Source organism: Drosophila yakuba, chromosome 3L (assembly GCF_016746365.2).
Source record: "Drosophila yakuba strain Tai18E2 chromosome 3L, Prin_Dyak_Tai18E2_2.1, whole genome shotgun sequence".
In the NCBI taxonomy this organism is placed as follows: Eukaryota; Metazoa; Arthropoda; class Insecta; order Diptera; family Drosophilidae; genus Drosophila; species Drosophila yakuba.
Genome location: NC_052529.2, coordinates 21,576,575 through 21,589,127, shown reverse-complemented (window position 1 = coordinate 21,589,127; position 12,553 = coordinate 21,576,575). Strand labels below are relative to the sequence as shown.

General features: G+C 40.0%; 1 protein-coding gene across 5 annotated transcripts; it reads left to right on the top strand.

Moving 5' to 3' along the window:
- Positions 1–2,464: 2,464 nt before the first annotated feature.
- On the top strand, positions 2,465–7,389 carry LOC6535000 (organic solute transporter alpha-like protein). Of its 5 annotated transcripts, none has more exons than XM_015195487.3 (6): positions 2,465–2,583; positions 5,446–5,728; positions 6,116–6,528; positions 6,589–6,719; positions 6,781–6,971; positions 7,078–7,389. In XM_015195487.3, exons 2-6 carry the CDS (start codon positions 5,605–5,607, stop codon positions 7,203–7,205), a joined length of 987 nt encoding a protein of 328 aa, XP_015050973.2. In that variant the 5' UTR covers positions 2,465–2,583; positions 5,446–5,604; the 3' UTR covers positions 7,206–7,389. The 5 variants fall into 5 exon arrangements, with proteins under 5 accessions (XP_015050973.2, XP_015050971.2, XP_015050972.2 ...); XM_015195485.3 differs by lacking the exon at positions 2,465–2,583 and adding an exon at positions 2,659–2,744; XM_015195486.3 differs by lacking the exon at positions 2,465–2,583 and adding an exon at positions 2,670–3,111.
- The last annotated feature ends 5,164 nt before the right edge of the window (positions 7,390–12,553 follow it).

Below are 12,553 nucleotides of genomic sequence, written 5' to 3'. Positions count from 1 at the left end.
GAATCAGAGAGCATAAAGACCCGAGAAATGAACGCCAAGTCAGCTCCGGGCACCGCTCCTCATCTCGCCGCCTTCAAAGTCTTTTTGTGTTATTCAAATGGCGGCTGCATTGTTGCTTTTTTGCGAAAAAGCAGCGCGAAAAAATGAGCAAAATAAGAAAATAGGAAAACATAAGAAAATCCCAAAGGCGGCAAATAAACAGTGGCGAGAAAATGAAAACCGACAAGCAAAGCTGGCAAGGCGCTGAATTGGCGACGTCTTCTTCAAAGGCGTCGCCTCGGGCCCCAAAATTTTATCTTTTCTTTAAAGTTAGAGTAGAGTTTGCTTCACCGCTGACCCCACTTTTTCAAAAGAATGTTCGCACTTGAAGGAGGTTGGGATCCAAAGGAGCTCAGTTGCTGGAGGTTGCAGGTAAGAAATGGTAGCAAGAAATCATCTCTGACAGCAAATAAGGAGTTCGGTGCGGGTTAACCCATGGTGTTTTCTTGAAAATTCATGAGACAATGGTAGGATTTCTTTTACATATGCATATGTTTCTAGGCAAACTATAAATATACATGGATTTTTTATGTTCTATGTTCATAGTTCTTGCATGTACTAAATGTCAAACTTAAATACAGTTAAATTTAACTATGTTATAAAGCCATTATCTGCACGGTCTCTCTATTTTCATATATTTGAATGCTTTTAAAAGATAATAAGCTAACGTAAATAACATTTATTTTTCGGGGTGAATAATATAAAGATGAAAAGACAAAATATTTGCATTTGCGTTATTATGATTTGTAATGTATATTAATATTAAGGATTATTGTTTTTTTATATTTCTTTCTGAAATCTGTAAGCTGAAAATATTTGCTTAAAATTACATTTAAATAAATGGAGTTCGTTGTAAATGTAAATGAGAATGTAAATAAAAATAATTATCCTTTTTTTTTACCTTTTTGCCACATAATACAGCCCGATGTGAACGCAAAATGAATTTTTCTTTGTTTACAGACACAACTTTTAAGCGTTTACATTGAATCAGTTTGCAAACTTTGCCCCTGCAAAAAGCCCTCCTTTTTTCCCGGCTTTTTTCAAACTGACCTCCCTTTTTTCCCTTTCGATCTCCTTCACTAATTGGCCTTATCACTTCAGACCCTCTTTGCAAAATTAGATTTATTTGCAAATTATAAGTTGAATTGCAGCGGTCTGCCATCATAATATCTTTTTATGAGCCACCTCCGTAGCTTCTGCTATAAAAACAAACAAACTTGGCATTTTTGCAGTTGAGGCATAATTAATTGCATAATTTTTGGGTCGAATAATTAACATTTAATTTCAGATTGGTTACAAAAAGTGCGAGCGAAGAGAGACAGAAAAAAAAGGTCCATTGGACCGCTCATTAAATTAGTAAGCGGATGTGCCTTAGATTTACGTTTTTTGATACGAGTTCGAGTATAACCCCGCGGCGGGCTGTGTTTTGGACGCAAAGTCCACTCGGCTTGATAGCATTTCTAATGAGTTTAATTTGAATATCAAATTGTTTGGGAAATTTGTGTGTCCCCGCTTGGTTCGATTAATATAATCGCACCTAGGGTTTTTCTCTCGGGCGTGCAAATTAAGAGCTGAAGCGCCGCTATTAAATTCATTGTATATCACGATATTTGTATTCCGCGACTTCAAGTCCCTGAGGTGGATATCGAACCTGGAGTAAGTAATTATCGCCTGGTTGGACATGTTAATTGCTATTTGGCATGAAATTTATAAGTTCTGGGCTTCTCAATAAGCTGATGGCATTTTTCTATAAAAATTAGCTTTCAACTTGAGTGCCCAGCGATGCCGATAAAAATTGGGTTGGACGGACCGGAAGACAGGAGTGCAATTTTCTCAATTGCACAGTGGACCTCAGGGCCCTAAAATGCGTGAATTAAATAAAATAAAATAAAAACGAAAGCCAGTGCTGAATATTTATCCAATATTCATGGCTTGGCAATTGCGAATATCGCTGGACAGACATTAGGGACTTGTATATGACAAAAAATATGTTCAGTACTTAAAAAAATATGTAAACGTAAACAATCATTCGGATGTTAAATGGAAGTTAATATGGAAGTTACACACTTTTTTTAACTGGTACGTCAAAATTTTCACTCTCGATCATCAAGTTATCTTTTCATTTCGAAATGGTTACCGAAGTGTTAGCCTATTTTCGTGCCACTTCGGCTGTCCAGAGTAAATGCTTTTTGATCTGCAAATAGCCAACTTCCGTATTGAGCGAGTGCTAAGAAAACTTTTCCCAGCAGCAGCGGCGTTTGCAATCGACAAATGTCGATTAGCACATCGCGTCAGCAGGTGTGCATGTATTGTTGCTATTGCTACCGCTATTCTCTGTTTTGGCCCAAACACACAGACACACGCTTATAGCCACTTTGCCAGCATTATAGCCCGTGGTCTGTGATGGGCGCATTCGCGTTCGTGATCGGCATGGGCACTACAATATTTTGAGTTTCATTTTCAGTTGGTGAACAGAGCGCGAGCGAATAAGACATACGCGGCTAAAAAGTGCTCAACAAGCAGAGAAAAGAGGGAGTGTGAAGTGTAAGCAGCAAATAAAAATAGAGAAAAGTGCAAAATTAAACAAAATAATTCAACCAACTGCAGTGCAAAGTATTGATACCCAGCTATAATGGGCTTAACTCGTGATCTACCGCTAACATTCGTTAGATGTATGATGATCATCGGGCCAGCAGTGTGAACATGTAATGAATAATTACTCTTCGTTCGTTGACGGCGAGCAATCAAAATGAATTAAAGACAACTTGGAATGCATCTGACTATAATTGAAATTCGTTAAACCATTCAATGAAGTGCAATGCCAAGGGCAAACGTAAAGTGCTGTGATGGTCAAGGTTACAGCCAAGAAAACCTGATGTTTTTTTTTATTTGAAACAATTTATTCAAAAGAATAACAAATAACAATATTTGCGTTCTCTGACAAGATTTTAACTTATACTGCAACTATGTACTTCCCCAAAGGATTCTGCGAACTTACAAAATGTTTTTGCTCTAGCCCAATTCATGTCGAAAATATGTGGCAATTGGGAGGTGAAGCAGCTTATCAGACAAGTAAATTAATTACGTTTTTATCTAGATAGCTGTCATTCCTGGATGTCTTCACTTGACACATTCCCTAATGAACTGCTATCTTAAGTACGCGTAGATGGGGGAATTCTTGCATCTTTAACTCACTTTGTGCAAATTCCTCTTGCGAGTTTAAGCAGGAAATCATTTGCTATGTCGACCAGAAAACAAATTACATTTTGAGGTCTGTATTCTGATTTTGATTTTGTCCCAGAAAATGCACTTGCATTGGCATTCGATGTTCGGCTACGGCTTCGGTTTTATTTTGGGTTTCAAGCATTTTCCGCTTTGCTCAATTTGTTTGCATTGCGTAAGGTCGTGTATTTCCCCATTCACTCTGCAGCTCTTTGTCTCGCCAAGAAATTCGAATTTGGTTAACCGAATCTTGGCCAAGAGTCAGGGCCGGCCAATAGATGACAGTCGGCAAAAAGCAGTGGGCTTTTTTTTTCATATGAATGAAGAAGCAAAAATCCCCCATTCATCAATGATCCCACAAAAAAGTGGCAATATCAAAGTGCAAAGCTTGGTTCGTTTTTGTCAGCATTTACAATTCAATTCATTTATGCCTTAAATTTAGGCTGAACTAAAACTAATGAAAACTAAGACTTTGAAAATCTTTTTTGTTTTGCAATATTAAATTTGCTGATAATAGCGTGCCAAACTCATTTGCGATCTTTTAAAAATCCAACCAAAAGTGCATATATACACCTACTTTATGCTTGTTCTCAAATACATATTAAATCTATGACGCTTATTTTCGCGGTTTGTTTTACGCACCTTAGAATGTGCTAAACAGAAAAAGACTCGGGGAATGCTAATTGCTTAAAAAATGATTTATGGCAGGCTTGTAAATTGGTTGTGGATTTGCTCTCTTTTCGCAAGCTGATGAAATGGGATTTTCAGATGTGGGATTGTGATCTCTGGCGTTAAGGCGATAAGCCATGATTCTTCTTCACTTCCACAACTCCGGACTACGTTATATTGGGGTCAGATCGCGGGGACTTTGACACGTTTTCGGAGCAGATCTGAAGGTCGTTGGTGGTGCTACGAGATGTTGAATCATGTTTCAGTGTGCTTACGGGTACTTTCAACACGTAGTATGTGTTATTACTGTGCAAAAATATGAAACCAGTTTGGAAATGGACAATAACAAAGAGGTTACATAATGGGCTGCGCAATGAGGCAAGCTATTCGTAAAATTCACTTGTGTATGGCCGGTTTGTTACCTGCCTACTGTCTGCTTTCAAAAACCAGTTCCTCATTTTAATCTGTTTGAGGGGATCGGTCTTTTTTGAGTTTCACAAAACTGACTGGACTCTGTTGTTTCGCCTAAGGCTTCGGTCACGTGTTCGTCTCCTCAGACTTGTTATGAAAATCACGGCTAGTTGGCGCTTACTGTCGTTTAAATGCTCTTTTACTGAATTGCCAACTGTTTAAACATGTTTAATTAGGTCGTTTAAAGCTGCTTGCATTTTCGACACTCAAAGCTTATAAGTGCACAAAAAGTTGAAAGCTTGACAAATATTGCAGCGAAGATCATTTAATTCGGTTAAAAGAAGAGTATTTTTGTACTTTTTGTCTACTTCAGCTTATACCCGTTACTCATTGAGTAAAAGGGCATACTAAATTCCATGAAAGGTATGTAACATGAGAAATAAAGCGTTTTCGACCATATAAAGTGTATAAAGCCGAAACATATTGCCATGCCAACTTTAACGCCCACAAGCCGCCCAAAACTGCCACGATCGCACTTTTTAAAACTTATTAAACTTTCAATTAATATCGATAGGTCGAGGGTATCTTATGGTCGAGGAACTCGACTTTACTTAATTCACTTTGTTCGATTAAATATTCATGTCCCCAGAATAGTAAATTTTTGTTTGAATTGATTTTGTTGGCTGTCACGTGAGTGGTCGGATTCCCATATAAAAAGTCAGTGAAACGCGATTTGTTTCTCAGTTGCTTTTGAAATTCACAAAGTTACTGAATCTCTTTACTAGGGAATTCATGGAATTATCGAAAAGTAAAAAGGCTTCGGAAAAGATGTGTCATCGGTGGTTTTTTTCCATTAATTACGGAAATTCCTGGCGATCGTGTCAGAGGGTAGACTTCGTCTATACTTTTGGTTAGCAATAATCCAATACGAGCACGGCATAATATTATATTTACATATTATTAATTACTTCAAACAAGCAAAAAATTTGAACTAGTAAAGTTCAATGCTTTTATTTGGGATCAAATTCATTACTAACCAAAATACGTTTCTACTTTCACCTGAAATATTTAAAAATAACAAAAATCTCTGTGTTCCTCATGTAGATACATGTTTGAGTGCTAATAAAGTGCAAAGTCTGCAAGCTGGTACACAGTCAACTATGATAAAGATGTGAAGTGAAGTGCTGTAACAAAAGCCAAGGAAAACCAGGAAGTATTGCACCAACTTGCCCCAGTTTGAATTTATCACTATAAGTACGCACAATGAATGCCAGTGAAATTTATTCCATGATGGACCCCTCGGAAAATATATCCCAGGTCTTAGACCAAAACGGAAACAACTCAAATAGCCTGCGAACACTCCCCACAGTGGCAGAGTATTATGAGAGTGAGTACTGGATATTCCTACATTAAGTTTAAGTATTGAGAAAACATATATTTATTGTACTGTTTTAGATATATTGATTTTACCTCTTTCTTACCCACCATAATATTGACTATGAGTGCTTCCATTGCGCCTCTATATTTTAATACATACAAAATGAATATTTATAAAAATTTAACATGCTATCATTAAAACCAAATATTTTTTACAACCAGGTTTTTACATATTAGTTAAACATTTTACTTTTACATTTAAATTAAAATATAATATAGTAAGTGCTATTTTGTTACGGCTGCTCATTTGACCGTATATTTAATAGCTTTACTAATATGTTGTACAAACTCCTTGCCGTTCTGCCTACTTATTGGACTGTTGGGAACTCACTTACAGACATGACTGCCTTCCTCAGCCTGGCCATCTTCATAGCCACCCTGCTGACCATCCTCAACATCAGCATCTTCGCAACGACTGCCTCCCGGTTGCGTCGTCACCTGGACAAGCCGCTGCTGAGACCCTCGATTATGATGGTGGGCCTGTATCCGATTATCTCAGTGGCTGCCCTGGTTACCATTCTGGTGCCCTACTCCTGGTTCATTTGCCACACGGTGATGCACGTTATGTTCATGGTCGGCGGACCCGTGTTCCGCACACTGCTCTTCCGTTACGTGAGCTCGGAGCAGAATTACGTGAAGGAGACGGCCGCCGAGGCGGTGCAACTAAATACTCCACCGTGCTGCTGCTGCTGCCTTTGCCTGCCGATGGTGATTCCTACCAAGGCGAAGCTCTGCATCTCCAGATACATGGTATGCCCGAAATCGGATTTGCAAGCAAATATTATTCTATAAAGGAACTTTCTTTCGTAGGTATGGCAAATGCCCTTTTGGCAGGGCTCCATCATGCTGGTGATGAACATTCTGTACTACAGGGACATTCAGCTTTACCGACAGGTCATGTTTTTCTTCATCCCCTTCATCATCAGCTCCATTGTCTTGGGGTAATTATATTATTCGTTTTTATTATTAAAACATGCTAACTAAGTGTTTGTTCATCCATAGCGTTTGGTCCCTCCAAATCACTGTGCGGATGATTTCAAAGGTGCGTGGGGATTATCAGCTTAGAAAGAAGATGTTCTGCCTCCAACTAGTGGTGATGCTATGCAAACTGCAGTATCTGGTCCTTTACGACCAGCTGGACGGCATCAAAATGGGCGGGGAGTATCCCATCAATCACACCGTGTACAAGCAAAGTGAGTATCTTACCGTGACAAATACTTCAAAATATCTTAGATATAACGCGATTTTCGACTCATAATCAAACATTATAACATAATAACATTTTACCATTTATTACAGCTATCATCAACATCCTTATTCTGGTTGAAATGGTCCTGGTGTCCATGATGGTTCAAAGTGCATATCGTACTCCCGTTCAGGTTCAAATCGATGAGGTCAATAAGGAGAAGGAAGTTACTCGTATTTGAGTGCGCCTATGAATGTCTAGGATTATAAAAATAGAAAAATTGTGATAAATTTAATAAAAACATGTTAGTTAAATTTATATATTTTTTTAAACTTTCAACTACAGTGTTGTCAGAGTAATTTCGGAAATGCAAAATGAAGTGTTGTCTGTAAATCAAAATTAAAGGCCAAAACATTGCGACTAAATCTCCCTTGACTGGCTGGCTTAACAAAACCGCCACAAATCATGTGTTTCCAACTCGACTTGGTCAGTTCTTCGCAAGGGGATGTCACCACCCACCACCACCCATTTAAGTTCCACCCATTCCGTTTTAAATGCGTGTCGCGTTTAGCTCATAATTCTCCCTGCGGCCTTGCAGAGGGTCCAGATCCGTTTCACATTTTTCAGCAGGACAAACAAAACGCTGTGCGACTTAGGCCGAATGCCCAAGTGCCATAAAAACACAATAAATTTAATATGAAATATCTGAACGCTTATACATCTTCCTTTCTGTTTAGATAGCCTTTTTGGATAACTCAATTGCTGTCGCAACGCGACCATAGGCCATCTCAAGCTTGAAAAGGCTCACTGGGAAAATGCGGGAAAAATCCAGGCGGTGGGCAAAAATTATTGGTAGGATGAGAGGGGCAAAATCTGGAGTGGGTACCACATCAATAGCAATTGTGTACTGCACGGCGGTGCGTTGAAATTTATGATTTATTTGAAAAGAAAGTACATTGTGCTCTGTCCAAATAAATCACACTAAAGATGTTGCCAGCCCAGAAACCAACAAAAGTGGGAGGAAAAAGCTGCATGAAGTTCTTTCTTGGTGGGAGATGGACCAAGGCCGTCGGGCAATGGAAATCAAAAATAAATCTGGGAGCCAAATGTATCCATTCTGGGGATACCGCTTAATAGGTATTTGAGATTTGTAGTAAATAAATTCTTAAGAGAAATGCAGGACAATACAGTAAAGCGTTTGCAATTTTAAAATAATAATAAAATTAAAAATAATCTTTAGATGTCTTAATAATGTTATTGATTTTTCATATTTACAAAAGAGTATTAGGGAGTAGTCCTATAATTTGGGATTGAAAATTCTCACTGAATTAATAGCATGTGTGGTTTGATAAATTTTAAATTTTCATAAAAACTGCTTCACCATAAATCCTGTAAGCCAGTGCCGCCAGTTAAGGTATATAGGGGGTATCAAAAATCTAAAGCAGGATGGTTAGAGGGTGTTGCATAGCCAGGGCTTGGAGACGGCAAGTGCCACGGTCGGTTGTCGCTGGGCATGGTTATCTTATCGCCGTTTTATGATGTACACAACGCCGCAGAACGCCAGCTATGAGCAGCCAAAGTCCTGGGACACTTCTCCCCCGGTACTCCGGTCCCCCCATCCTCCTGCCCCCAGAAATCCACTCTTGGCCTGGTCGAGATGTCGCTTTTTATGAAGACGCTTGTTTGCTCGGTTTGCCAGGGCCTCGGCTGCCATCCTGGTGGCTCTGACTTGTCTGAAGCGAGTAAATCAGATTAAGTATCCGCTGCTCATTTTGATGAGTTGTGGAAACGAACAGCCAGCGCTATTCATTGCAGACTCTTGATTTTATATTATTCCCTTTTCCCGCATGTGCGAAGTGAAAACTGCTAATAAACAAGAAATAAACACTTAAGATGCCGCAGACCTTAGGCCACCATTTTAGGCAGAAGTTAATAAACTTAAAATCATTGAAACAATTTAAGAATGATGAGAGAAAGTATTGCAAAACCTTTTATACTGATTATCCAATGAAATTGTTTTTTTTTTTTTTTTTTTTTTTTTTTTTGTTTGTAAATTTTATTAATTGGAATTAAACAAGTTTACTGCTACCTATGTGGCAGCTTTACCAGGTTCTACATAAATTTCTACAGCATAGGCATAGGCAATATATACATTACTTTACAAATTAAGCTTTAAAAAAAATATTTATAATAATCTCGATGGGAGATCATGTGGGTGGAATCTTTTCAGCCTTCTTTTTCGCAGGGGATGGATAAGCCTTCTCGCCAGGGTGTTGGGGTGGGAACCGAGTCGCCACATGTATCTTTCCGCATGGGTCCTCAGTACATCGCCTATCTTTGGAATATTAAGATCCCTTTCGATGTCTCTGGTTCTCATGTACCAGGGGGAGTTACATAGTAATCTAACGACCTTACTTTGAGCAACTCTTATTTTGTTCAGATTAGTTCTGGCCGTAATTCCGTATACTTGCAACGCATACTTCCAAATTGGGGTCAGGATGGATTTATACAGGCGAACTTTATTTGCCAATGAGAGTTTGTTTCTCGGCGAAAAGAGCCACGACATTTTTGCAGCCTTTGAAAGTACTGCTTTTTTGATCATCGTCGTATGCCTTTGAAACGTTAGTCCTCTGTCCAAAATCACCCCGAGGTATTTGTAGAAGGTCTCGTGTCGAAGTGTGGAGCCGAGCATGGAAATTCCTGAGCAGTTCAAGGGCCTTTTTGTGAATGTAACGCAAGCACATTTGCTGCAATTAATGCCGATATTCCATTTCGTTGCCCACCCCTCGAAGGCCGTCACGTATTCCTGTAAGCCCCTGGTTGCATCACTCATGCTTGTACTTCTGACCATTACCGCGGTGTCATCCGCATAGGTTGCAATGAGAATGTTTTCGTCTTCAACTTCTGTACAGCACCAGGAATCCGGCATATCGGAGGTATACAGCGAATAAAGAGTCGGACCTAAAACACTGCCTTGGGGTACACCTGCTAAGATTGTACGCGTAGACGATTTGTCGCCATCGACAACCACACTGAACTGTCTGTTCGATAGAAAGCTTTTGATAAGAAGAAATAGCTGTGGCGTCAAAAGGGTCTTAAGTTTACTTAGAAGACCATCATGCCATACTCTATCAAAGGCTTGTTGTATATCCATGAATACAGCGGTTGTATACATCTTGTCCTCCATTGCCTCCAAAGCAAAGTTTGTCACTCGGTGCAGCTGTTCTGGAGTGCCATGACTTTTTCGGAAACCGAACTGCCACTTTGGAATAGCTTGGCTCACGCTTGGAAGTTTGAGGATGCGCTCTAGTATTACCCTTTCCAACATTTTCCCTAGCGCGGGTAGAAGACTAATGGGCCTATATGCATCTACTTCAGTGGGTTGCTTTCCAGGCTTCGGAATCATCGTTATGATTGCCGATTTCCATTTGTTTGGAAAGTGTCCCAGCCTTAGGGCGCTATTAAACAATAGGACTACGAAAAGTACCGCTTTGATGGGAAGGAGTTTAAGCGTCCTGTTGTCTAGGAGGTCCTCACCAGGCGATTTTTTAGGTTTCAGCATTTTAATCTGCGTTACTACCTCTTCCAAAGTAACAGGATTTGTGGGGAGAGCCATTTGAAAAGGTTGGTCCAAGAGTGTTTGCACCCTGTTTCGGTGTTCTGCCGGAGTAAGATTCAATGGCTTAAATCTATCCTCTAAACTGCTTGCAAAGATATCGGCCTTCTCCTGACTGGAGCCGCACCAACCACCAGCCGGATTTCTGATGGGAGCCTTTGGAATAACTTGTCTTTTAAGGTTATTCGTGAGTTTCCACAGCGAGTAGTTAGTCGATGCGTCAGGACTTGCATTTTCCAGCATTTGGTCAAAGTGGTCTTGTTTGTTTTTCACCAGGACTTTGTTAAGACGATTTGATAACCTTTTGTAAATGTTGTGGGCGCGTGCGTCTCCTGTTCTGGAAAATTCTCGTCTAGCTCTTCGTTTGAGCTGTATGAGAACTGAAGCGTTTTGTGGAAGTATACTGCGTCTACTCTGAGTAGGAGAATTTCTGTTTCCTGGTGTAGCAAGTGCCGCAGCCACGTTAATTGTGTCCATGAACGTCACTATAGCATCTTCGATGTCTTCTGGATAATTTATGTCGATGTTTAGGTTAATGCTTCTGTCTAGGACATTCCTAAATGTTTCGACAGAGGAGCCGGGAGCTAGTAAGGATTTCTTTCTGGATTTATATTGGGGAGTGTGGCTTAATGTTGCAACTAAGGGTAGGTGATCCGAAGATAGGTCGTATTTTGTTTCAATTGAAAGTTTATTTATTGGCACCCCATTTACGACAAAAAAATCCAAAGCTGTTGGCGTCAGTCTAGTGTTAGATGAGTAAAAGGTAGGTTCACCTGTAGCTAGAACTTCGCTAGAACTAGATACGATGGCCTCTTGTAGTCGTTTACCTCGGCTGCATGCCCTTAGGTTGCCCCACCATTGATGCTTTGCATTGTAATCCCCTCCTGCTATACACTTGGGGCCCAATGTGATAAGTAGCTGATCAAAGTCGTTTTTAGTCCAAGGCTTATTTGGAGGAAGATACAGAGAAGCTATTTTGATAATACCACCACTCGTTGGTACATCGAGACTGGTGACTTGTACATCAGTGCGCATAGTTGATTTATTTTGACTGTGGCGAATATTGGCTTTGATGAAGATTGCAGAACCGTCTTTGGCGTTGTTACTTGGATGATTGGCATAATATTGTTCATAGCCTGGAGTGTATACTTTTAGTCCAGGGCGCATATGAGTTTCAGTAATTAGCATGATGTCTATAGAGTGGTCAGTAAGAAAAAGTCGAAGTTCTTCGTTCTTCTGTACTAACCCTCTTGCGTTCCATAATCCGATTTTTAGGTTTGAGACTATCATTTTTTCGAAATCAGAACGTGGACTAGATCACGAAAAGCTTTGTTGGACTCAATCGTTTCCATGACTAATTTAAATAGTTGATCCAATCTTGCGTTAATGTCCAAGATTGCCTTCTCGAGGGTGGCAAGGTTCCTGTTAGAGTTGTATTGCTCCCCAGTGCTATGAGTGATTGTGCTCCTAGCTGGAACGCTGTAGTTGTTTTCAGATTTAGTTCTTGTCATGTCAGCATAGGAAACTCCATTTCTGACAGCTGACGTCGACGCGTATTGTACATGGCGGATTTCATTATCTCTGTTAATGGTGTAGTTGGGTGGTCTCGGCCCTGGCTTTAATTTTTTACTCAATTCTATTCTGACTTTGCAGCCTTTAAAACTGGCAGGGTGATTCTCCATGCAGTTTGCACATACGTATTGATTGTTTAGGTGTGTCTCACATGATTTTGAACCGGTAGGATGCTCTCCCGCACAATTCCCGCAAACTGGGCTTATATGACAGCAATTGCGGGTGTGGCCAAAATTTTGGCAATTGTAACATTGAGCTATGTCCTTGTTGCGAGTAGCCCTCTCCACTGTAACCCTGTGCCTTCCAATACGGTTTACTTTTAGAGACTCGGCAACATTCGGAGTCGGCTTAAGATTGACAAAGAACAGATTTTGTCTAGTTTGTGCATTAGTGGCTTCTTC

Coding starts and splice junctions, on each gene's coding strand:
- LOC6535000 (XM_015195487.3), top strand. CDS start 5,605: ATGAATGCCAGTGAAATTTATTCCATGATGGACCCCTCGGAAAATATA. Junction 6,720..6,780: donor ATCAGCTCCATTGTCTTGGG/GTAATTATATTA, acceptor GTTCATCCATAG/CGTTTGGTCCCTCCAAATCA. Junction 6,972..7,077: donor TCACACCGTGTACAAGCAAA/GTGAGTATCTTA, acceptor CATTTATTACAG/CTATCATCAACATCCTTATT.